Source organism: Lichenostomus cassidix, chromosome 8, assembly GCF_008360975.1.
Source record: "Lichenostomus cassidix isolate B80296 chromosome 8, HeHo_3.0, whole genome shotgun sequence".
NCBI lineage: Eukaryota > Metazoa > Chordata > Aves > Passeriformes > Meliphagidae > Lichenostomus > Lichenostomus cassidix.
Window position 1 is genome coordinate 26,738,255 of NC_139489.1, and position 26,253 is coordinate 26,764,507.

General features: G+C 50.8%; 1 protein-coding gene across 5 annotated transcripts in view; it reads left to right on the plus strand.

The window, feature by feature from the left end:
* The window catches only part of ASTN1 (astrotactin 1), a 60,703-nt gene that overhangs the window by 2,054 nt on the left and 32,396 nt on the right, over positions 1-26,253 (plus strand). For 3 of the 5 annotated variants that reach the window (XR_014853856.1, XM_085068640.1, XM_085068638.1), the window contains exons 2-8: positions 17,420-17,607; positions 20,479-20,872; positions 22,149-22,295; positions 22,727-22,846; positions 23,887-24,036; positions 24,713-24,880; positions 25,097-25,181. Coding sequence is in view for 4 of the 5 variants with exons in the window: in XM_085068640.1 (XP_084924766.1) it covers positions 17,420-17,607; positions 20,479-20,872; positions 22,149-22,295; positions 22,727-22,846; positions 23,887-24,036; positions 24,713-24,880; positions 25,097-25,181 (1,252 nt within the window). In the remaining variant the exon portion in view is untranslated. The remainder of the gene's footprint in view (positions 1-17,419; positions 17,608-20,478; positions 20,873-22,148; positions 22,296-22,726; positions 22,847-23,886; positions 24,037-24,712; positions 24,881-25,096; positions 25,182-26,253) is intronic. The other 2 variants (XM_085068641.1, XM_085068639.1) reach the window with 1 other exon arrangement.

Sequence of the window (26,253 nt, forward strand, 5' to 3'; positions counted from 1 at the left end):
AATCCATGAAGTGTCATACACTGGGCAGTGCAGGGAAGAACCTGCCTGCCCTGCCAGTCCCTATTGCATCCAGGGCTTGCACTGATGATGCCTGGCAGGGGTTTGCTTTTGCTTCCTCCTGCTCTCTGCTGCCAGACAAATACAAGGATGACAGGCCTTGTGCCACTGCACCCTGATGTCCTGCTCTCTGGGGCATTGCTGCTTGGGACATCAACCCCCCCAAAAACCTAAGGCTGCATGGTGCTGTGCCAGCCCCCAGCATGCAGGGGTTTGGGCTGTGGAGATGCAGAGGTGATCCCAGTGCAAGGACAGCACTGGAATTCCAGTGCCTGGAATGCTGGGGCTGGGGGCTGGGCTGGCAGGAGGGGGCACCTTGTGGGCCCTCTGTTTGGTGATTTCTGGGAAATGCCATATTATGTCTCCCTCTCTCCTATAAGACAGGGGCTTGTTTGAAGCTGGCATGACCACTTTGCCATGTGTTGTTGTTATTATTATTATTATTATTATTATTACTGCTACTACTACTATTATCTTGGACACTACTTTTGCATGGCAGAAAGCTCTGAACATCACAGAAGTCTTGCAAGACACAGATTTGGCAACTCAGCGGCTGCAGTCTCTGGATCTGGAGATCTGGATGTCCCTGAGCCCAAAAAACCCAAGAGCATCAGTGCTGTCACTGCACACTCACTGGGGACATGGCCATGTCAGGCTGATGGAATAGGTGTGGGTGGTTGTTTGTCTCGTGTGGGGACAGAGTGTGTTTGGGCATCCTTCCAGGAATGTGGCTTCACACAGTGCTGCTTGCACCATCCCTGGCAATCACCAGACCCATTAACTGTGCCCACCTCGTTGAGTTTGAATGTATAATAAAGAATGTGTTGTAGTGGTGGATAATCCCCACAAACTCGCTGAGCCTGGTCTGGTTCAGTGTCTGAACTGGGGGGAGCTGGGCAGCTGCTCCTTCTGCTCTGGTGGTTTTCAGATCTAGGAAGGGTGCTGAGGGAAGGAATTCCCAAGGGACAGTGAGCTGCCACCCTGACTGGCAGAGTCTTGGGCCAAACCCAGCTGCTGCCCCTGATCAGACAGGGCCTGGGTTTGGGCTGGGAGCACCATGAAGTGCTTCACAAAGGCTCATGGCAGTGGCATCTTGACTCTGCCATGTGGACTCTCATTCAGCTCCCTTGTGGGTCTCTCCGTGCCTCAGTTTCCCCTCAAAGAGGGTGCAAGCATGCAGGTGGGTGGCTATGGTAGGCTGGGACTGTGGCAGGAGTATGAGTGAGGGGAGCAGCTGGGAAAGGGTCCAGACTGGGGAGCCCAAGCATGCTTGGGTATCATCTGCCTCTGGTCCTGGTGTCTCCCTCCTATTCCCCCTAAATAATTCAAGGGCTGTTGAGCTTGGCTAGTTTTCATGGCCACTGGCATGTGGGGTTCCCCTGCCTTGGTGACACCTCCCTGCACGGTGGTGACACTAGGCATCCCACTGATGGTACACAGATTTTTCTCCCAGCTAAAGATGTGCTGGGGTCTTTGGAGAGCAGGGTCTTTGGAGAGCCACATATGGTGCTTGTTAAAACTAAAGTGCTGCAGGGAGTTGTTGAACTGGGCATCCCAAAAATGGCTGTGACTCCTGACCCCTGATAACCCTTGATGACAAGCTCCAGTAACATAAATTAATGATGAGCTTTATCTTTACACGAGAGAGTGAGGCATTGCTTGCTGTCTGCTTTCCAGCACCTTTTCTGGGTCTCATCCTCCCCGCTGTGTCCATCCCGGTGCCAGAGGCAGCTGTGTTGAGTGTGTTGGTGCTCAGATCTCCCAAACATGGGGACCCCATGTCTGTTCCTCCAAAAGCAGATGGGCTGCCTGTGAGGTTTTTACCTCTGGTTAAGGAGGGGAGTGGACATGCTTGGACAGAGCTTTCCCCTGCTTTGTAGCTCTCTTTGCTAATGAACAGAGTGAGTTTTAATAGCGCTGGCTGCCTTCTTGAGCACGTGCTGCCTCTCTGCCCACATTGCTTGGGAGCAGCTCGGGGCTCTCACCAATAAACCCCACGTTGGTTTATATGCTTGTCCCCAAAGGGACTCCAACACCATCTCCCCCTATTGCTGTGGGGTTTTCTCCCACCTCCTGAACTTTTGGGAATCGCTGAGGGTGTGGGAGCCAGGATGGGGCCGCTTGCTGTGCACCGGGCTGCCTGCATTTAAAATCACCTGCTGTCATCCTGCTTTAAATCAAGGAGACCTTAATTTGGAATGGTTGCCTTTCATCTCGTTTTGTGTTTGTTGCGTTAGTTGTATTTTTTCCTGAAGGGAGGAAGCATTTCGCTGGTTGGTGGCCATTAAGAAATGCTAATTTGCAGCTCAATATTCCCTGTCCTCTCGCCTTCACACCCCCTTCTCCCTCACTGCTTGCCTCGGCAGCATCCAGCCACATTTGATATGTCATTAACTGGATTCACACTCCTGCAGGCTGCTAATTTTTTTGGGCCCCATCCTTTGCAGGTTATAGTGGCAAGAGGGGTATTTATGAGCATCCTGGCTTCCCTCAGCCCCTTGGGCTCAACGGAGATTTGTGATGCAATTAAAAACCGCGCCAAAGACGGTGCCTTTGACTCCCTTTGCCTTCTCTGTAATGCAATAAATGTTTGAAAAGTAAAGTCTTGAAATACCTTATCAGTGTAAAATCAACTCGAGGAATGAGAAAGCAGAGCTGATGGGATGAGCTCGTGCTTTCTGGGTGCCAGATATTTCAAGATCTTGAAATACTGTATTTTTTATTGTATTCTGTTTTTTTTCCCCGAGTGTGGAAGAGCTGAAGGAGCTTTTTCTGCCTCTCCAGGTTTCCAGCCCGGTTGGTGTGCTCTGAAATAGGGCAATGCAGCCCCTCACCTCCCAGCTTCACCCTCCCCACTGCCCTCCTGGGAGCCTCAGCAGCTGAGGATGGGAGATGGTTCTTAACTTCAATGACTTTAATAGATTATCATAAACTCCAACCTTAATACAAGCTGTCATGATTTAAAATTATCTTACTTTTAAATTAAATAGATTCCTTTTTAAATACAAAATCAATTCTAATTTTTTAGAGGGGTGAGATTTTTCAAAGGCACCGATGAGCTGGGCATATTTAACCGCTCTTGAATATCTCCCCGAAATATCTAATCAATTTCTTTCCTTTTTTTTTTTTTTTGGTTAAATCCTAGCTAAGCTCTTGGCTCTACTGATGGAGGCTCTGGCCTCCAGCTCTCATGGTGGGAAGCAGTTCTTGGGGTGTTGCAATGCCATTCTGTGGCTTGACTTAATTCCCAGGGGCTTCCCCACCAGAGGCCCCCTTGCCATCATTTGTCACCATTTCACGAGACCAGGGCATGGCAGAGGGCTGCAGCAGGGCTGGTCCCACCATGGGACCCACAGCATGAACCTTTACACCTGGAAATAAGTGTAATGGTGAAATAATGAAGCAAATATTAAGAAATTCTTAAGTAGCTAGAGAATAACCAAGTTAAATTATACCAGGGGAGCTCAATTGCCTAGCTTAGATTGATTGAATTACTAAATGAGCCTGACTAATGGAATGGAGTGGATATATCGGACTTTTACTCAAGATCCTGAAATAATTTCTCTAATAAGATTGTGAGCCATTAATTGAACTTGGCTTTGATCCTGGACACTGTCACACGCTCTGATAGCTGCTGGTGTGATCTGTGCTCTGGCAGCCCAGCGAGGGGACACTGCTGTCATCTTCCTGCCGGGTGGCTTGGAGGGCAGCCGGGGAGTTTGCCCGGGGAGGTCCCAGCAGCTGTGGTGGAGAAGGCAGCCCAAAACACCCTGTCTCAGCCATCCTCCTGCCCCTTAGCAGCACCCATCCTGGCAGTGGGACTCACTGAATTCACCTGGCTGGGGTCTGAACCCCTGTTCCCATGAATTTGAGGTGGATGCTTGGGGTGTATATCTACTGAAAATCCTGGAGTGCCACCTTCTTCCTACATCCTCCTGGAGTGGTTGCTGCTGGTGGTGGAACATTGCTGTGGCACCCAGAGTGTTGCTGGGTGTTTGGTCTGCTGTGTGAGGTGTTTGCCACCAAGGCTTGGGGGCTTCCAGAGCTCCCAGCAAATGTCGAGGGGACACATCCTTCTGTTGAGGGGACACATCCTACCCTGGCCCTGCCCTGGAGTACCTGGTGGGACAGGACATGCTCATCCAATAGCAATGTCTAATAGCTCATCCAATAATTGGGTGAAAACTGCTGGTGGGACCCCATTCCAGCCCTTCCTCTTGGCCATGCAGGTGTGACCAGGCAGGTGTGTTACACCAGGTTTTAAGGGCAGCCCTTAAAACCTCGTGGCAACATGGAAAATCTGCAGGAAAGCTGACAGCATCCCAGGGAGGAGCAGGGAGTCCCCTGTGGCCAAACTGGGGGCGATGGAGGCTCAGGAGGGAGGCACAGTGTGCACATCCCCATCCTTACAACACCTTGTCCCCACGCTGTGCCCATCACCAGCCCACTCCCTTGCTGGGCACGGAGGTTGTGGTGACATGGAGGATATACAGGGCCTCTTGTATGTTTTTTTTCCTTAACCAAGGGAAAAAAAAGTAAGAAATAAGGATTTCGTCTCTGGGAACCCGTTGCCACAGCAACCGCGCATCCAGCTGGCTCCAGCGGCAGCGGAGCCGGGAGGGGATCTCGCTGACCCAGAAAGCAGTGTGGGGAGTGGGATGTGGGGCTGCTTGGCCTTTCCATGGGGGTGTCAGGGTCTGGCAGGGTGGGCAGGGAATCAGCACTCAGCCAAGGGGGCTGCGGGGTGCCTGGCAACCTGTTTTGTCTCCCTTTCTGAATGTCTCAGCTCGTGCTCAGGCAGGGATGCTCAGGCTTGGTCCTGTTCCTGCCCCGAGAGCTGTCCCAGTTTTGGGGGGCAGGCTGCCCATGTGGGTACTCCTCAAAGACCCCCAAAGATTTGTGGTGGGTTTTGCATCCCTGGAATTGACTCTGGTTCCACTGCTGGAGGGGAACCTCAGGCAGCCACACACCTCTCTGATGCCACTGTCTCACCTCGGCCAGTGGCATGTGCTCCTGGGCTGCATCCTGTATTTTATTTTATTTTATTTTATTTTATTTATTTTATTTTATGCTGTCGTATTGTATTGTATTGTATTGTATTGTATTGTATTGTATTCTATTCTATTCTATTCTATTCTATTCTATTCTATTCCATTCTATTCTATTATTTTTGTTTCATTCTGTTTAATTTTATATTCTATTCCACTCTACTCCGTTTTATTTTTTTCACGGTTGCTTAGCCAGCTCAATGGAGACTGAAGTCATCTCTCTTGGAGCCCTGCTGCAGAGCAGTCCTTCAAACGAAGGAATTTTTGCCTGGTGGGATTAAGGCAGTGCCAGGATGATGACGGCTCTGTCATTTAAGACTGGTTGTCCTTTTACTTCCAAATTGCTGGGCTCTGGCATTCCTGCAGCTGTGGCCGGTGGCTCACCCCAAGCAGCAGCTGGGGGATTTGTCTAGATAAAGGAAGATATTTGATTGCCAGGTTCTGGCTGTCCTGCTACAGCTTTTTGCTGAGAAATCACCCAGAGGAGAGCATGCTCTGTTCCCATGGGCTGTGTTGGTGTTTCTGATCCTGTTTTCCTGCCCTGCAGCAGGGGGTCCTTGGGGTGGATGCTCACCTGGTGCTGGGCTCTTTGGAGCCTGGTTTGGAGTGTGGTTAAGCTGCCCCCACACTTTGCTTTGCTGTGGGGTCTGGTTTGCTGGTGATGGGCTGAGGAAGGGGTCTGAGCCTGCTCCCTCCATGGTTCCTGCCTGCAGAGCCTGAGATTCACTGGGGAGCAGGCAGGGCCCTTTTAAAACATTTATAATCAAAGGGGAGTAAGAGATCCTTGAGGGACCCTCTAGCTGGTGGTGGCACATGGGTCACAGAAGTTTGGGGTCTGCAGCCCCCAAGTGAGTGGAGACACAGCCCCTCTTCTGGCCAGCTCTGAGGTAGCTCAGTAATTAGGATGACTAACGAGCAGAGCAGAGCAAGCAGCTTGGGGGATGCAGAGAGCTGGCTGTGCTCCTGCAGAGAGCTGATCCAGCTGAAAACTAATCTGGTGCAGGAAAGAAATCAGAGAGTCCTAGAACCATAAAATGGTTTGGGTTGGAAGAGACCTTAAAGCCCATCCAGTTCCAGCCCTGCCATGGGCAGGGACATCTTCCACTATCCCAGGCTGCTCCAAGCCCTGTCCAACCTGGCCTTGGACGCTTCCAGGGATCCAGGGGCAGCCACAGCTGCTCTGGACAACCTGTGCCAGGGCCTCCCCACCCTCCCAGGGAAGGATTTCTTCCTAAGGGTTGGACAAAAGGCAGGAGAATGTGGCAGAAGGCATCAAGGAGACTGTGCCCATGCTCCTACTTGGACATGTTGCATCTGCTTGGCCTGGTGAGGGCTGTATCACCTTTGAGTGTTTCCCAAATCAGTCAGTGGTCCAAGCAAAACCATATCCTGTTTGCCAGAGCACTTTGGAATGGAAGCCTGCCTGACCTTATTTTTTGGGAACAGCCCCTCCTTTTCCTCTCTGCTGCACCCCTGCCCTCCTCCTCTGCCAAAAAATCCCAGCTGCGATGTCACCGTCACAACACAGTGGCTGCCTGGGAAGGCAGATATTAGCAACCCTGAAATATCCCCGGGACAGGCTCTTGTGTGATGGGAGACAGTTACCATGGAAACCTCCTTCAAATAAAAAAAAGAAAAAAACCACAAAATTTAAAGCAGCCCTTGTAGCTCAGAGGAACTGTAGACCTTATTATGGGTTTTGGCAACCCCCCTTTTTCTTTTATTTGTTCCAGCTAAAAGCTCCAGGAGACAAGGCAATTAATTTGGCATCCCAAGGGGAGTGAGAGAGCGAGGGTACGGTGCTGGGAACCAGTTTCCTGGGCTGGCAGGCACCCGGTGCTTCCCAGTGCTGCTGCCCTGCAGCCACCAAATGCCCTCCTGTAATGGGGCTGCTCCAACACGGAGGAGGAAGCAGGGTACTTTTTTAGAAGAGGTGGCTTAAGGATTAAAAAACCCTTTCTAGATCCGTAAGTGGAGTGTTCGGGAGGGGACGGTGTGAGTGAAGGGCTCAGGGCACTGCAGGAGGGGTGAAGATATGGAAAAGCAGCACAGACTGCAGCTCCAGCATGGGATGAGTGGCCCAGTGTGGGTCAGGGGGTTGTCCTTATGGGGGTGGCAGCAGGAGGTAGTGCCCTTTCTCCTGCAAGAAGGGCAGCATCGTGGCAGGGAGGCTTCTGTGTGGATCAGGTGAGCTGGCTGGCGTCGGTGGGGATGGGGAGATGCTTACGGGAGGAGACATCCCACTCCCAAATTTTCTTGTCAGGCTCCACTATGCAGCAGTGGCCGCAGGGTCTGTAAATTGCTGCAGTGCTCTCAGCCCATTTTCTCCCCTAATGATGTCCCCAGTGTCCACAGCCTCTGGGAAATCTCCTGTTCGGACTGGAGAGGCTGCCGTGCCTCCCACAGCCCTGGGCTGGCCCCAGGCTCCCCTGGGTGCTGCTTTCCCAGTGGTGGTTGTGCCAATGCAGAGCTGCTTTCCCATCCCAGAGCTGCACCTCCCAGTCTTTCCTGTATTGCTGAGCCAGAAATAGCTGGGCTCTGTCTTTTGTCACTTTGTTAGAGCTCTGGAGAGGAGCAGCAAGAGGACTGGAGAGCTGTCATGCTGCCATGGAGTTGCTGGCTTTCCTGCTGGCCAAGGGGGCAAGCCAGGAGTTTGTCTGACATGTATGGCCTGGGAATTTGGGGGGAATTATAAATGTCTCTGCTGGTCCAGAGAGCTGCAAGGGTCTCATCCCAGCTCGTGCCAAGGTGCAGCTTTAGTGGCCTGGGATGTGTGTCCAAACGTCCTCAAGCAAGGCAGTGCCTGAAACATCCTTCCAGGGAAAAATGAAACCAATTTTATTAGTTTTTCAGCAGGAGCTGCTCTTTTCCTGGGTGAGCCATGCTCCTGGTGTGCTCAGACTTGATGGGCAGGAGAAGTAGCTCAGTGCCCTCCGTGGATGGTGGGAGTGCCAGGAGGTAGCAAATAACTGCAGGAACCACCCAGAAGCCAAGGGGCATTGGGAGCAGTGATGGCAGAGCCACTCACCCTGGGTGGGAGCCACAGCATCTTTGGTGGGTTCTCAAAGCCATTGCGTAGAGCCCAGTGAGGTGCCTTTTGGAGTGAATCACAGCTGGAATTAAAGTCTGGTTTCACACCAGGCAGCAGCATCCAGGTCCTGGGAATAGCACTGCAAGGGAGATGGCTGTGTAGTCAGTGGGCTTCTGGCCAAAGAAGGTAGGAGATGCCAGGAGGAGATGGTGGGAGGAAGGGGCAGGCTGGCTTGTTGAGCCCTGGACTCAGCATCAGCCAGAACTGGTAGGGCTAAGGCAAAGATGTGGCTGTAAATGCAGGAGTTTGCACTTATTGGTGCTCAGAGTCCAGCAGGGCTCTTTGCTCTTGAGATACTGAAAATGCAGCTGACTCCTCGCCTTGATTTGATTTTGTTTGCTTACGGAAGTGCTGCTTGTTTGCTAAAAAGGGCTACTGCTTCTCTGGTGCAGGAGTGAGAGACAGCAGCCCCTCGCTTAGAAACCTCCTGGTCATGATCATGGCAGTGCTGTCCTAGACAGGGTGATCTTTGCACCTGGCTGGGCTGGTGCAAAAAGGGACTCCATCCCTTTTTTTTTGGGCATCTCCAATTTCAGCACTGGACCAAGAGAACAAGTAGTTTCTCCTCCTTTTTTTCCCCCCATGCAAATACAAGGGAACTTTCTGCCTGTGGTTGTGACATTGGTGTTTCCACTTCCCTGCCAAGGGTGCAAGCCATGCCTGAAAAGACAGGCAGGTAGATACAGGCAGGGCCGTGTGAGGGTGCTAAAGCTGATGGGTGCTGAAACCCAAGAGCGGTGTTACATAATTCAGACTGCAATGCAGAAGCTCTTCCTTAATTTTTAATTACCCAACTGCCGCACGGAAGTAGTGCTCAGCTCGGGATGTGAAGTCGGCCCATGGCCACGTGTGGAGGGCCTTGGCTGGGCAGATGACAGGAAAGCCTTCCCTCGTGTTCCCATCCCTCGTGGCATGGCAGGAAAAAATGTGTCCCCATGGCACCGAGCAGGGCTGGGCTGTGGTGGGTGGAGAGGATGCTCTGCACCCACCCTGGGGACTCTGGGATGTCCCACTGGGATGTTGGGACAGTGGGAGAACTGTGTGTGCAGTCCTCCAAAGATTTGCAGACCTCAAACCTCCTTTGAGGTTTCTCTGGTTCACAGTGTGAGAGAAGTGGAAGGCACCATGGTCACTTTGCATCCAGATTTCCCACATCCCATCCAGATTTGTTGGGATGCGGGAGAAACTGAAGGAGCTGCTGCAGACCTCAGCTGTGAAGCACCATTTCTTCCCCTCCCTTCTTCTCTCTCTCTTTCAAATCCCCACTCTGCACTTTCTGTCCTTCCTACAAAGGCAGCTGCCTCGGAGCAGCTTAGGCTTCAAAGTTCCCAAAATAACAAAGGTTAAAATAAATTAAAAAAAAAAAAAAAAGGTGTTGCTGAAAGATCAAGTCAGTGTCCCACTTGCACCTGGGCTCAGAGCTTCCAAGCAGCTGCAAAGAGCCCCCCATGATGTCCGTGGTTGGGCTTCTCAATGCCTGTGGTCCTGCTTTCACGCTCCTGCAGTCACAGGAGATTTTGTGGTAGCCACGATGAGGCTGAAGTAATTGAAAGGGATGGAAGGTCCTGCTGCTTTTGTTGCCTGTGGGGACAGTTGAAGAAGGTCTCTTGTGGAGCAGGAGGTTGTGGTGATGGCTGCGGTGATGGGCAGGGCTGTGTCCTGCACCCACCAGCCCTGTCCCCAGGCCAGGCAGGGGACAACAACTCCTCTGTGCCCAGTGTGTGCTTTGTGCCTCTGCTGGCTCTGCTGATTTATATAGATCATCAATATGACAATTATATACACCTGCAGATTTAATTACCTCCATTTTCGTCAGGCGGCGACAGATTTATACCTCTATTCAGTTCCTGTAAATCTCAAACAAGCTTGACTAGACCCAGAAGTCCTCCCATTGATCACTGTGCACTGGCTGGTCTCTGGCCGTCTTGACAAGCTCTTCTTTCAAGAGTGATAAATTCGAGATGCACAGTTAACTTTTCCCCTTTCTACATCTTTCTTCCTTCCTTTTTTTTTTCTTTTCATTCTCCCTTTCCCATCTTTCAAAGCCTCCCCACAAACTTGAAAATAGAGCTTGAAATCATGTAAGAGCTCCTAAGCACCAAAGAGTTTATGATGTTAGGCTGCAGTTGGCAGCAGCCCATGCCTACCTTCCCCATCTCTTCCCCCAGGACCAGCGTTGTTCCCTCCAGGGGAGGTGGGAGGAACAGGAGGGTCACCTCTTGGAAAAGCAGTGATAGGAGAGCAGACAGGGTTGTTTTTGTCCTGTTTCACTCCCTGGAAGAGCCACCCCAGCCATCCCATGTCTCAGAAAACCAACAGGTCCTGCTGGCTCTCCCCCCAGGGGATGAGTGGCTCTGCTTGTTTCCTGTGCTGAGCACAGAAATGCCAAAATAACATCTTATTTTCCTGACCTCTTGGCCTTGGCACAACGAGCCCTTAAACAAGTGAGTGTGTAGGAGTGAGCTGAAGTTTACCCTTGAGGTGCAGTGCCTGCCATCACCAGTCCATCCCCCCCGTGTCCCCTGCTGGTCCCACCACCACTGCCTGACCTCGCCTGTACGATATGCTCTGATGTCTTGCTAAGTGCCTGCCAGATGGGCTGGAGTGGCCAGCCATTACCCTCCCTGCCAGTCCATGATGGATATAAATAGTCCTTGCCTCCCCGTGAAAATTGCTGGCTGGCTTGGAAAGCTGAAGGGAATCTTGGCAAGCATCTTGGGTCTGACAGCACGGAGGGCTGGAATTGGGAAAGGGCGAGTTGCTGGCTGGGTGTTCAGAGGCTCTGTCACTAGGAGTGAGCTGTCCTGGGGTCCCACTAGCCCTGAGAGACAGTGCCTGGGGGAGCAGAGTGTCTCAGCCACTCCCAGAGGGACATGGGGATGCAGGATGCATTTTGAATGGTGGCCTGGGTAGCACAAAGCTGGCTTTGCAGTCATTTTTCAACCCCAGGAGACTGGGCAGTGTGGGGATAGTGGGTTGTGGTCTCTTGGCATCCCCAGCCACCACTAATAATTGGGGGAAAATGCTAAAACCGCAGCATATCTATGTATGATCTTTTCCCTGCTGCCAAGGTCTGTGCTGCAGGGATTTCTCAAGCTGGGATGTGCCTCTGGGCTCTCTGGCTCAATAGCTGCTGGTGGCTCTGTCTCCCTGAATTCAGTACCTTTCTCAGTGCTTTCATATTTATGGTGGCTGAAAAAGAACCTTTTGTTAGTTTTTACACATGTAAATCCTTGCAAAGTGAGAAACAGTGAATAACCATTGCCTTTCCCACTGCTCCATGACCCTAATGGTTTTATAGGCTTTTATCACATCCTCACTCTGTTGTTTGTTTCCCTGACTGAGGAGTCCTAACAAAGCTGGTTTCTCCTCTTCACAAAGCCATTTGCCACATCTTGTCTTCACCGTACCCCTCCTCCAAACCTTACAAGCTTTGCCTCCTCCCTTTCAAGATGGTTGACCTGAATATCACTTGCAGGATTCCAGATTGGCTTGCTTTCACCAAGGTTGAGTTTCACCTGCCCACTTCCTTGCTTGCTTTCCTCCTGCACTTCTCAGCTTTAGCTCTGAGAAGACTAAATTTAGCCTTGGTGACCAACTTTGTCATTCGCGTCCTCATCCAGAGTGTTTCTGAGCAGCCAAGGTCCTGACAAAGATCTTCGTGGGGCTTCTTGGTAACCTCCTTTCATTGTGAAAACTAAACCCTTACTCCTTCCCCACCTGGTGGGCTCCAAGACTACTTTTCTTTTTCATCCCAACACCACTTTGGCTCTTTGGGAAACTTTGAGGGTGGATTTTGACATGAACTCTTTGAAACTAGTCAAACAAATTGAATCACCCTCATATACTGGCTTACAGTGTTGGGTGACCCATATTTACTGATACACCTACTTGGTTCCTCTAACAAAGTGTGCAGAGCACAAGCAGAATTTACTGGACTTTAATTTTCTTGATGCACAAGAGCTTTTTTCAAGAAATTGGGGTTTCCTCTGGCAGGTTTTTCTACTCGAGTTGCTCACCCTTTTGGAGCGATGGTGGCTGTGTTGGTGGAGTTCTGTGTGCCGTAGGTGAGCACCATCTGAGCTGAGGGGTCTGTGCCCTCCTTCTCACTGATTTGCTGGGAGACAATTTAGCCAGGGCAGTAATTTTCCATGGCTGACTGGGAGCCTCTCCATCATCTGGGCTCTTTCCATGGAGACCTGATTTTCCCTCTGGAAGAGGTGATGGGATAGCATTGCAGGGTGAGATATCAACTACAGCTGTGGTCCCTTCTGGGGTTTTTATATCAGCATTGTATCTTGGAAGTGTGGTCACACATTATTTTGCTGTTGCTTGCTGTTGTGTGTGGGCATTTGGGTTCTGTTGAACACGACCATGTCACCCGAGTGCTGGTCCAGGAGGTGGATTTGCCTCTTCCCACATTTCCTCTGTAGTTCACAGTTATGGCAGATGGGACCAAAGTAACAAGACAGGAGTGAAAATCAAACACCAGCGAATGTCCCAGTCTGCTTGTTGTTTTTCCCAGCTTCAGGTCAGAATTGATAAAGGCGACGGAAAAATAACCTTGGAGGGGATGTCTCACCAGTGCAGTTGGGCACATCCCTGGGCCTGCGGGGAAGAGCAGGGCAGTGGGGTTGTCACGCTGTAAGCTCAGCAGCTGCAGAGCAAACCCAGTTGACTCAGGCCCAGTAATGGTGAATCAGTGGGCTTTGCTCTGAAAACAGCTCGGCGTCACTCCCAGAGGTTTGTTGTTTAGGAATGGGAGGGTTTAGGTCTGTGGCACATTCGGGACAAAAATCCTAGTTCAAGGCTAAAGCGTGGCTACAGCTTTGAAATGTACCTCCTTGGTGACCTTCCCAAAAGCAAAGGCACCCTGCATTCCAAGGAGAAACCTGGTTAGCTGTCAGCCCTGCCATGGCACCTCTTGGCTTCACGTGTACCAGCCTCATGTGCAGGCATCATGCTGGGCTGATCTCTCTGACCTAGCCTGGCAGTGGCTCCAGGGAGGTCACCACTGCCTTTCCCTTGAACCTTTATGTTCTCCCATCTCTGTGAGTCTTTTGGAGATTTGCCCCCCAAGGGTTCTCTCCTGTGAAGCAACTTTCTAATTTGTACAGTGAGGTTTATGTTTGCTGGTATGGAAGAGCTGGATTGTCTTGAAAAGGCAGAATGACCTACAGAATGAGCTGGTTTTCCTACCTGAGCCTGGAGACAAGAAAAAATGCAAATGAAATATGGATAGTCGGTGATGAATGTGAAGTTTTTAAACAGACCCATAAAAACGTGAATATTATCCCATGAATGATCTGTCACTAAAACCTTGGAAGTATAAACGAGTTAAGTCTCAAGATAAGCGTTTTGACATCTGAGTTGTTAGAAATCAAGGCCTGAGGTCCCAGCAGAGAGAGTGAGTGACTCATGGTGGGAAGGTCTCCTGAGTCACTTCAGCCATTGGAGACCCTCAGAGGAGTACAAGGCTTGATTTAGCTGAGTTTGAGCCCTTTAAAGGATGTGTGTGGTTTAGGCATGGAGTAAAGCCTTTGCTAATGGGAAACTCAAATAAAAACACAGTCAGGTTCCGGATGGAAAATAAAGCAGGTTTAAATGTTAACGAGGAAATACCAGTCCAAGTCAAAATCTGCGCTCTGCTGTATGAAATGAGTCTGTGGAGACCAGCATTATGGCAGAGTTCATTTGACTTATTGGAGGCATCTATTAGTGCAAAACGCTTCCAAATGGAGAGGAAAATTGTTTTGCTGAGTGTTTTTTTCATCAAAATGCTGATGTGTGTTTTTAAGGAGAGCTGTTTCTGTGTGCCGCCATACCAGATCTCAGTGGGGGTATGAGGATTTGGGAATGGATCCACATCAGCTGGGCTCCTGGGCTATGGTTTTGATGTTTCACCAGCTCAGGTGCAGAGCTGTGACCAGATGTTGCCTCCCGAAATTGGGACGTGCAGATGTGTTGCCTCCAGAAGGACTGGGTTTGCTTTGTGTGGTACAGCTGTCCCTAGGGAAATGAGGCTGTTTGGGATAATCGTAATGAAGCAGGTGTAAATCCACACACCTCCAGCACCTTCAGTCTGGTCTTTCATCCTCTCCTCAAATTGCTCCTGTAGAACCTTTCCTTGCCCCCTCCCTCCCCTCGCAGATGGTCTGGGAGGGGAGCAGCACTGTCGTTATGTTGAAAGCATCAGCTGGGGCCTTTGGAGGCTGCTGCTCCTGCAGATATGAAGGACCTGGGCCACGTTTGATACCAGGTGAATGTGGCACAGCCTAATTAGTGACCTCCTACTGTTATTAACCTCTGACTCAGTCAGGCTATTTTTTAACAGAGGTGCAAGAAGTTAATGCTAGAGCTAATGGCTTCCTATCCAAGGCCTTAATGAAAGCCATGCAGGGACCAGGCTTTTCATCAATATCTTTCAAACTTTGAACTTGAAATTATCCTCTCCCCCCACCTTTTTTTGGTTATTTTTGGCTTTCTTCCCACTTTTCTGCCTCCTCTGGGACATCCTGGCCACGCTGTACAAAGTGGTCAGTGGGGCTGGCACCTGCCAGCTTCCACGTGTAAATCACCCTATGGTCATGGACATCCTATGGTGTCCAGATAAATTGTCCCAGTTGGCTGCATGGGTCATTGTAGTATCTCCCACCAGGTGGTGAGATGTCTGCTTGGAGAGCAAGACAAAGGGAAAAGTGAAATTCATTGGACTGGGAGAAGAGAGAGTGAAGAGATTCTATGTTAGGGGGGAAGTTTGGTCTTCGTCTTGTCTTGGTCTCGCTTGACCAAACTCCAAGAGAGCTTCACAGGTGCAGGAAAGCATTTATATGTGTGATTTTTTTCAAGTAGAAATGGAGTGGGATAGAGGCAGCTGACGTGTTGCTAAGAAACTCTAGGAGAGGAGGAGAAGGTCCAAGGATGATGCTGTCTCACCCAGGCACTGCCTCAAGAGCCTTTGCCAGGGCAGGAGCAGAGGTGTTGGAGCAGCCTTGTCCTGCAGTGGGATGGAGGGCTTATTGCCTGCCAGTTTGGGGTGATGGCAATTGATTTCTGGGGTGTTCTCTTTTGTCTTTTGCACTTCTGACCTGTGTGAAATGCGGCTGCAGGGTCACATCGTGATGTCTGGTGAAAGAGGTTAAAGTGCTCAGGCTCTGTGGCTGAATTGTGCTCTTCTAGAACAAGAATCCATTCTTTATTGAAATACATTTTTCTTTTAAAAAATAAGCCTGTTTAAATAAATTTGAAATTATGACAACCTATTTTAAGGCTTAAATTTACTATAATCTATTAATCATTTAAATAACTTCCATCAAGGATTCCTTCTCAAATATTAATAAGCTGAAGGGTGCTGCTTTTACAATTATATGTCAGATCAGGGGGAAAACATCTCTAACTCTAGCTTTCTAAATGTCACAATGTCACATACTTAGTATCTATTATTTTCACTCTTTACAATGGAGCAAATGCTGGTATTTACATTTTTTCCAAATGTCAGTGCATTGAGTTCCTGTTGTGCATAAAAGCTCTTGCCTTAATTACTCCTAATTTCACGTTAGCAGGCAGGTGCAGGGAGAGTGTTTTCTTCCATTTGAGCTGGTTCATTTGAAGTTGAGAAGCCGTGGGGAGTTGGGAAAGCGGGCAAGCTTGTTCTCCCCTCTCAGTCCATGAATAAAGACCAGGTGGGAGAGGAGGAGATCTGCTGCTTCAAATCCCCCCAGCTCCCAGGACAGGCTTTTCAAAGGGGGTCTGTGTCCCTAAACGCACAGCTCAGCACTTAGAGGGAATTTCAAAGTGCTTCTGGCTTCCTAGTGACTTATCTCCTCTTGGTTTTGCTTCCTGTCGGCGTGGTGGAGCTCTCAGCCTCCCTGTGCTCAGGACACTCCAAGTGCGCTGATTACCGCCAGAAACTCGCCCGTGCTGAGCACAAACAACCTGCCAACTCGCTCGCTGCGGCTAATGCTTCTTCTGATTAATCAAATCAGTTTGGGAGGATGAACCTGGTTCCCGATGCAGATTTTGCCCCGCTCCCCACCTCCCCTGGCAGCCAGCTCACTTAAGGCAGCTTAATGAAATTAATTAACAGCAAATTTAAAACGTTGTTTTTCAGCACTGTAATTGAATTCTAGTTTTCGTTTGAAGGCAGCGTGAAACAAGCAAAATAAAGATGATAATTTGCAAAGTGAGACGGGCTCTTTCGCGTTGCCATCAATGGGGCAGAGACAGGAGGGAAAGCTGTGCCTCACTGGGAAGCTCATAGTGGTTTTTATGGTGGTTCCAACAAAATCTGCTATTTTCACAAAAAACTGTGAGCAGGCAGATTGCAGGCTTGAGCTGATGGCTGAGACCGAGATGGTGTGAGATGGTGATCAAGGTGATGTGGTCTGAGGGGGAGGTGGTGGTTAGAACAGTGCCCATCTCTCCTAGGGGTGTGCTGGTCTGACCCTGTTTTTGGCTGAGACACAGCTGTAGTTTGTCCATGAAATTTTGGAGCCAACCAGGTGAATTTGGTTTGATTTGGCATTTGGTGTCCTGGAGCATGTGTTGTGTCCCTGTCCTCAGCTGCTCCTCCTGCCTGGGTGTCTGCTGCTGTGACACCTCAGCCCAGGTGTGTCCATCTGTCTCACTGCCCTAAACTCTGAAATTAAAGGTGTTTAGGGAAAACAGGGTTGCTTGGGCAGAAGCTGCAGGTACCTCTGCAGGTCTTTGGCCTGAGTCCTGCCTGGAGAGCTGTAAAATATGGTTGAAAACTGAAAACCTCTGAAATTGCTTCAGTCAAAGTCAGGACTGTAGGTGGGATCGCAGCCACATGCATGTTTCCCTATTCACAAAGGATGGGAATTATTTTGTCTGGCATAATTTGGTTCCAATGATCCCATCATGCTGCTGAGTTGTCCCATATCCTGTACTCCCCATGTCTGAAGCTGTGTTTAGCATGAAGTGCATCCAAATTAGAGCTGGGAGGGTGCTGCTGGGTTGCTGCTCTCTCCCTTCACCACAACTGAATTTTTGGAGAGGCCCACATCTGGATTATACCCAGAAATAGGGTTTTACTCTGCTGTAGCCCTTCAGGTTGTGGTTTATGTAGGGGCAGCCTACTGGCAGGAGGTAACTGGGGGTGTGCATCCTTTGGTACCTCCACCCATTTTTTTTGGGAAGAGGTGAATGTCTCTCATGAGCCCTCTGCTCCACATTTCCCCCTTGACCAGCTTTGCTCTTGCAGAGATCTCAGGCAACACGGATGACATCCCCCTGGTGCGCTGGCGGCAGCAGTGGCTGGAGAATGGCACGTTGCTCTTCCACATCCACCACCAAGACGGGGCTCCCAACCTGCCCGGCTTCGACCCCACAGAGGAACCCCAGACTGAGTCAGCAGAGGAGGAGCTGAGGATCCTCCACATCTCTGTCATGGTATGTGATGGGAAGGCAGCCCCTGTTTAGCTGTCCAGAAGCCTGTAGAAAATTTAGTGGCTCTTGAAGAGCCATTTATTTCCCCATCTGGCTCCAGCTGCTCTAGGATAGGGAGCTGTGCCCACCTTTGGGATGGTTAGGATGCCCTGGGTGCCTCTCTGAGTGGTGAATGCTTTAAAGTTAAAGGACAGATACCTGTGTTGGCGAGGATATGTGGTGTGTTGATTTATTTTTTTCTGTTATGTTGGAAAAAATTTGAAGAATCCTGCAATTTTTGTGCCACTGGAAGATAATTAGCCAGAGACAATGTGTTGCCGAGGCTGCAAACAGGCTGTTCAATGGTGTCTACCTTAATAAGAGCTTCAATTGCTCTCCCAGATTGCAGCCCCAGGCCAGGTTTCTCCTCCATCATTTGTGCTTGATTGGTCCAAGGGAAAAAAGACCGCTTGCAAAGCCACTCCCAAAAACATCTTTGCACCATTATGTCTATTTTACTGTCCATTCCCAGCTGCTCCTAAGAGGGTGCATCACCTCTGGAGAGGCTGGCCCTGCCACGATCTTGGTCTTCTTGGGCACTGCTGTAAGCCAGGATCAAGGCAGAAGTGCCTGGCTCAAGGCTTGTTGTCGAGCTGATGAAAAGGATGTCTGCAGCTCACTGCTGTCATACCCAAATGTGCAAATGCAGATTGAGTCCTCCTCTGCCCCTTTTTCTCCATCACTCTCAGCTCCTCTCAGACAGCATCCTTACTCCCTGACAAATAGAGGTTGGCTTTTATGCCAGGAGTCAGGATCACGTGGAGTCTTCAAGGCTGATTTTCCTTCTTCGCTGTGTGGATCAGCAAGGGATTGTATCCGTCATGACCAGGGTCTGCTTTTGGACCAGGCAAGGAGCACTCCCACACCCATCCAGTGCAGGGCTCCTCTCACGGCCATCACATGGATGCTGGATTGGAGGGGATAAGACACAACAGGATTTCTGTGCTCCTGTGGAGGGGAAATGGGGGTCTGAGTTGGTGCCACAACCCTCTCCAATATGCAGTGGGTGGGGGGCACTTCAGCTATGGCTTTCATCCTCCTCTCAGACCCTCTTGAAATCTCAAGAGGCTGCTTTTCTCAGGGATAGTTTGAGCTCTCAGACTATTGAGGCAGAAGAAATTCAGTTTCCATGAAACAACAAGTCTCTTTCGTGAAACCACAGCTGCTGTCTATAAAAAGTGAGCATCCTCCAGATCCAAGCTCCTGCTTGGTCTCTCCTGTTCACCAGCACAGGTGTCTGGCAGAGCTCGCTGGTGTTTGGGGGATTTAATGTTTTTACAGAGGGTGATGGAAAGCCAGGAATGCCCTGGTATTCCTCCTACCTGCTTGTCACCCCATCTGCAGGTGGGCCTTTCTCTGGGGTGATGGAGAGCCATGACAGAGGAGGCCATCTCTGGTGGGGATGGGGATACTCCACACTTATTTATGGATCACAGGAGCTCACAGGGATTGGAGCATGGTATAGAATTAAACTCTCACTTTACCACGAAAAAATTCTGCATGACTATGCCACACTCTTTATACAAAGTTGTGTAGTGATGGAACTAAACTGATACAGAGCAGATTTAGATTAGATATTAGGAAGAAATTCTTCCCTGTGGGCGAGGTGAGGCTCTGGCACAGGTTGCCCAGAGAAGCTGTGGCTGCCCCATTCCTGGAAATGTTCAAGACCTGGTTGGACAGGGCTGAGAGCAAGTGGGATAGTGGAAGGTGTCCCTGCCTTTGGCGTGGGGGTTGGAATGAGGTAAATTTTAATATCCCTTCCAACCAAAACCATTGTAGGATTTTTTTTGTTTGTTTTTTGTTTGTTTGTTTTGTTTTTTCTTTTTTGTTGGTTTTTTTTTTTTGGTTGTGTTTGGGGTTTTTTTGTTTTGTTTTGTTTTGTTTGTTTCTTTTTGTTTTAAGGAAAGTTGGGAAGGAGGCTGGGAGGGTGCATCACAGCTCCATTATTCTGGAAATGAAAGTGAGTTAAACTGTAATGGCCATTAAACTTCCTTTTCCAGCTGCCTCTCCTGCTTCTTATTCAATAATTCCCTTAATGTTTTATCCTAATGGAGCAGAGTATTACTATTATTTTATTTTCTCAAGATCACCTGTTGCATAGAAAAGAGGAGAGGGACCGGAGCTGTGGATAGACCCTGAGCTCTTAGCTGGCTCCGCATGCTTTTTATTGTTATTATTGTTATTATTCTTGGCAGATTGTGCGTAAAGAGCCAGTTTAGGGCTTTCATCTCACCGCCTCTTATCTGCGCACAGTGACGTCTTGCAGGAGGGTGACCCTGGGGACAGTGGCAGGATGGCAGGGCCAGGTGCAGTTTTGGGATCCATCCCTGTGGGACAGGAGCTTTTTCAGCCTCTTTCCCCCAAGATGTTCACCAAACAACACTTCAGTCATCTGTCTGTCTCAAGCCGTGATCTCTTTTAATCTGTGCTGCGATTTCTGCAGGATACCCTGGGAAAATCTTCCCAAGATTGAGTGACAGCACTGAAACCGGTTGGAAATGGGTCAGAAAAAGTTGCCCGTAGGAGCATTTGCCTGGAATAAAGCTGATCTGTTTTCAAAGGCGGGAGAGTGAAACAAAACACGCTTTGCTTTAAATGCTGCTTTTTCATGCCTCGGTGGCGACTTCAAAGCTGGTCCAGCCCGAGGCAGGCTCCAGCTGGGAGCACTGGGCCAGCACTGGGCATTCCCAGTGCCAGCACACTCTCGGTGTGATCAGGCTCCCCTCGCCACTCCTTGCTTTGGCCACCCTGGAGCATCCCCGGGCCGTTTGTGTCCCTGGGGGCTTCCGGTGCCGGTCCCTGACTGATCCCTGCTCACGTCTGTGCCCCCAGGGAGGGATGATCGCCCTGCTGCTCTCCATCCTCTGCCTGGTGATGATCCTCTACACGCGCCGGCGCTGGTGCAAGCGGCGCCGGGTGCCGCAGCCCCAGAAGAGCGCCAGCGCCGAGGCGGCCAACGAGATCCACTACATCCCGTCGGTGCTGATCGGGGGCCACGGGCGGGAGAGCCTGCGCAACGCCCGCGTGCAGGGCCACAACTCCAGCGGCACGCTCAGCATCCGCGAGACGCCCATCCTGGACGGCTACGAGTACGACATCACCGACCTGCGGCACCACCTGCAGCGCGAGTGCATGAACGGCGGAGAGGACTTCGCCAGCCAGGTCACCCGCACGCTGGACTCGCTGCAGGGCTGCAATGAGAAGGCCAGCATGGACCTCACACCAGGTGGGCGTGGGCTGAGCTGGGTCCTTTCCGACTTGTCTCCTCTCCGGAGCTCCATACACGTGTTTGCCCTTGAGCATCTTCCCTGTTTCTTGGGTTTTCATTGAGTCCTCTTGATGCCTTAAAGCTGGTAAAAATAAGAAGCAGACACAGCAGGATAGGGAAAAGGGTGTTACCTTGGTTTAATAGGATCCTAGGTGCACAACTCATCAAAGGTAGAATCACACTGAGGAGCACCCACCTTGTACAACATGTATACAATTTTATGGACCTCACAAATCAGCATATCTACCTAAAATCCCCCAATAAGAGACTTAACAAATGAAGTCATTGTCCCCCTATTCTAATTACCCCCCCTCAAGTGAGACTACAGCCTAGTTTACAAAAACATGTTCCAGAGAGGAGGTTCTGTCCAAGGCTGGAGCCTCTAGTTCTGAGATAGTATGAATATTTTATCTTCCCACTCTGCAAAACCCCCAAACTAAGCTAAATATCAGACTACAAGAGTTATAAACATGTAGGGCTAAGGTACAAGGAGTGTTTGTGAAGAGCACAAGGAAGGGGAAAGGGTATAAAAATGCATAAAAAGGGTATAAAAAGAAAGGACAAAAAGCCATCAGGCACCACCCTGAAGGCACTTCCATTGCTGGGAGGCCTTGCAGCTAGTTGAGAGCAGTCCCTGCTGAGTGGGATGTGGCTGGGACAAGGCAGCTTTGTGGGGAAAGGCTGTGGTTCCCATGGCCTGATGGAGAATCAGAATGCTGTCCCCTCCTTGCTATCCCCCAAATTTCCCTTCTGTATCCATGGATTTCTGGTGTCTTCTTCAGGTGAAGTTTTTAGTAACAAAATTATACTTGCCATCAGTACGATTCAAAGTTAACGCTGCCTTCTGATCACCAGCAGGGATTCTATGAGGCTTGTAACAAGCTTGTTCTTTGGCCATGTCACTAACTGAGCCATCCAACTAGAGCCTTCTCAACTGACACACAGTTTGGGAAGATCATGGTGTGGTGCCTAAAGCTCTCCTGCTTATGAAGAAGTACCCTGAGAGGCTGAATGTTAAATCTCAGCTTTTGGCTAGTTTGGTGGAGGTGCCAGTCCTCTTCACAATTTGAGTTGCTCATGAGGGTGCATTGGGGGCAGCTCAGCTCATCAGCTGCAGCACCTTGATCACCTCAGGATGGTCTAGATACAGATTTAAGGAAATCTTTCTCTCACCTCCTGCCCCTTTAAAAACCTTTATCCCTGGAATATTTTGCCTTCAATTCTTCCTGCTCAGGGAGCGATAATGCCAAGCTGTCCCTGATGAACAAGTACAAGGACAACATCATTGCCACCAGCCCCGTGGACTCCAACCACCAGCAGGCCACACTGCTGTCCCACACCTCCAGCAGCCAGCGCAAGCGCATCAACAACAAAGCGCGAGGTAGGGCGGTCCCCGGGGTGGATGGGGTGCCTTGGGCTTCCACCCACCCACATTCCAGCAATTCACCCTCTCCTGAGATGGAGAAATAGGACCAGAGTTTGGCGAGAGCGTGGAAAAGAGGGTTTGGGTGGGGAGAAGCAGAAAAAGTGGTGCCTGCAAGGATGGAAATGGTGTTGGGCTGGTTGGTTGCAAAGATGCAGAGGGTGTTTGCCCCAGTAAATATTTCGGGATACTGGCACAGCCATGGGGAAAAGTTGCAGGGTGGCCCATGCTGGGGGGGTCTGTGTGTGGTGGGAAGGGGAGCAGATGCTGTCCCTGCTGTACCTGGCAGATGGGGCTTCTGGTGCGTAGTGTAAGGCTTTTCCTGAAGGGGGGTTAGGATGCCAAGGTTTGGGGTGGCACGGTGCCAACCCCTCCATGACTACACTCAGTGTCCCCTGCAGCTGGCTCAGCATTTCTCAACCCCGAGGGGGACTCAGGGACAGAGGCAGACACTGATCCCCAGCTGACCTTCTACACAGACCCCTCACGGAGCCGGAGGCGCAGCCGAGGTGGGTGAGAGCTCAGAGGTGGGTGATGAGCCACGGCCCCTCTTGCCTTATTTGCTGTTGCTTCTCTGGTTTTGGAGACTTTCCACTGGCAAAAAGATGGAAGCCCAAGTGCAATCCCAGCTGCCTCAGGCAGGCTTCGGTCCCTGCTCCGCAGCAGGCTGCTGCTGCTCTCCAGTGGAGTTTCTCAGCAGAGGATGAAATATATTCTGCTGTTTTGCTGGAGGGTTCTGCTGGGCACTGGTGTATATTAGAAACATGCTTCGAAGGCTGGCCCGTGTTCTCCCGTGCTGCTGCTCAGCACGGTGCTGCAGGGTCTGCTCTGGCACTGTGCACACACCAGCTGTACACACACCAGAGGATGGGGACAGCCTCAGTCCCCAGCAGGAGCCTTGCCCCACTGCCCTGTGCCATCCCTTTGGGAGGTTTCCTCTTCCCAAGAGGAAAGTTAGTGTCTGTTTTCCCTCGCTGAGCCTCGTTGGCTGGATGATGCCTTGTTTTTTCTGGTGGGGGTGAGACTGGGATCCATCTCCTGATTTAGGCTTTGTCTCCAGCCAGTTTTTTCCATAAAGCTTTTTCAGCTGAAAAATTAAAAGTCAAAGATCTGCATGCCCTAAGCAGTGAGGGCTCTCTAGTGCTTTTTCAAAAGCATCCATGAGCCTGTTGTCATGACAAAATTAACTCAACTGAAGTGCCTAGAAAGAGTGGGGAAAACCAGGATGCTGCATTTACCTTTCTCTTCCTCAGTATCTCTGCTCTTCTTTAAAGTTCTGCCGCTGCAGAGTTCTCAGCAGGCTGCAGTGCAGGGTGTGGGAGAGCCAGGGCTCTGGGGGATCAGGAAGATCCTGGTCACAGTGGGAGGTCCCATGGCAAAGGCTGCTTCATTCTCTCCAAAGTCCAAAGTGACTCCATTTGATTGGAGTGATGCTGGATTTCCAGGGGCCTGGGCAGGGTCTCTGCATCCCAAGGTCCCCTGGCTGCACCTGAAGATCTTGCTGGCTCCTGCAGGTGTCAGCTTTGACTGTGCTTTAATATTTTTGCAGTGGGGTCGCCCCGAAGCCCTGTGAACAAAACCACACTGACCCTCATCAGTGTGATGAGCTGTGTCATCAGCCTGGTGTGCTCCTCCCACATGAACTGCCCTCTTGTTGTCAAGATCACCCTCCATGTCCCTGAGCACCTGATCGCTGATGGTGAGCACCCCATGGGCTTATCCATTCCTTCCTGCCCCACTCTGTGAGGTTTAATGGGGGAATGATGGGCAGGATGGGTGCAGGATAGAGGGGAGTGGTGTGATATGGAGGGTACTGTGTTGGGAACAAGGGATGGAGGGGTACAGGATGGAGTGGATAGGCAGAGGACAGAAGAGACAGACACAGGGTGGAGATGACTGTTGTGGGACATAGAGCTTGGTGCAGCATTGAGGGTATGTGCATTGGGCCAAGGAGACTGTCGTGGGTTGGAGGGGAATGGATATGGCATGAAATGGACCATCATGGGATGAAGGACATTGTGGGACAGAGGTATCCGAGCTCAGTGTGGGACTGAGGGTGTGGGATTGAGATGGCTGCTGTGGAACAGAGGGAAAAGGCAGAGGATGGAGGGAGCTGTCATGGGTTAGAAAAGACAGGTATGTGATGGAGGGGGCTGTCACAGGGCAGACAGGATGGGCAGAGGACAGCAGATTCCTTGTGGAACAGAGGGTACTGTCTCGGGATGGAGTGAATGGGCAGGGGATGGAGGGATCCATCACAGGAGGGGGGGAATGTCACAGGATGAAGGGGTGGGTTATGGGATCCAGTGGATCGTTATGGGATGGAGGGGACAGCAGCAGGTTGCTGTCTCTGACTCGCCTTGTCTCGCTGGCAGGAAGCCGGTTCATCCTGCTGGAGGGGAGCCAGCTGGATGCCAGCGACTGGCTGAACCCAGCACAGGTTGTCCTGTTCTCCCAGCAAAACTCCAGCGGGCCCTGGGCCCTGGACCTGTGCGCCCGGCGCCTCCTCGACCCCTGCGAGCACCAGTGTGACCCCGAGACTGGTATGTGTTCCCCAGGTGGGGTTTGTGAGCTCACCTCTGCCTCTTCAACCTGGCTGTGGTGGGAAGGTGCTTCCTCACCTTCTCTGGGGGCGATATGGAGCTGCCAGGTGCCCTGGGGTGGCTGCACTTAGCAGGGAAGCACATGGAAAGCCTTCCCATGTGTGTCTGCCCATGTCCCTCATGTCTCTCATGTCCCTCATGTCCCTGTGTCAACAGGTGAATGTCTCTGCTATGAAGGTTACATGAAGGACCCTGTGCACAAGCACCTCTGCATCCGGAACGAGTGGGGGACGAACCAGGGGTGAGTGCCCAGGTTTGCAGTGTCCTTGCAGGAGCTGCTGGGCTTCCACAGCAGCAGAGTGGGGCTGTGGTAACTTCTTGGATGGCAGAGTTAGAGGCACTTTGGTGAATTGTAAGGTCAGTGCACAGCTGGGCTCTGCAGCAGGTCTGCAGGAGGCAAGGATTTCTGTTCTTTGAAATAATCAGGAATGATGTAGAAGAGGCCATTGTCACATTTTAGAGTAAACACCCCCTGGAGAAGATCGAGGTTGTTCCTCCCTGGCTTGTGTGCACTGTGCTGGGCATCCTGTGATTTGTGGGGCTTTCGTTTTGGGTGTATGAGGCATCAGAGGAGGGCTGAGGTCAGGCTGAGGTCCCCATTGAAAATTGGGAAAATTTGATGCTTCGATACTGAGGCTGAGGGAGCAGAGGAGTCGCCGTCTTCTCCAAGCTTTACACCCCTGGCGATGCTAAGGGAAATTTTTCTGATGTTTCAGCAGCAATTCAGTGGTGGATTCCAAACATTCCCATCTCTCTGTGACCCTCAGGGTATACTCCATCTGTCCCTCAATGCTCATGAGTCTGTGGCATGCAATTGGGCCTCCCAGGGGTGGCTGGAGGTGGTGTGCAGACACCCCCAAATTCAGACGTCCCACATGCACCAGCATCTCCAAACCCTCTTCTTTCCCCCCTTGTCTCATTGTGCTGCAGCTGGATTGATGGTGGCTCTGCACGTGTCAGGATGCCCTCCCTGAAGTTATTAGTGTTCACAGTGGGAAGAGAAAAATCATCAAAGGCTGGGCTTGGCGTCTCCCCTGCTGTGTCACTGTGCTGGGGGGTAGCAGCAGTGGGGGGCTGTCAGTGCTGGCCAGCTCCTCTGTGTCCCTTTGAACTGGAGCCCTGGGGAGAGCACTGTGCCTCTGTCTGCAGCCCCCTCTCTGTTCTTTATCATTTTAAAGGCAATTTAGCAACTAAACCCAGCGTGGAGCACAAGCTGTGTGAGACAAGTTGTTGCTGTGGGTACCCTGAGGCAGGGTGATGCTCGTGGCACAGGTGGCCCATGCTGGGGATGTGCTGCTTAGTGTGGTGATGGT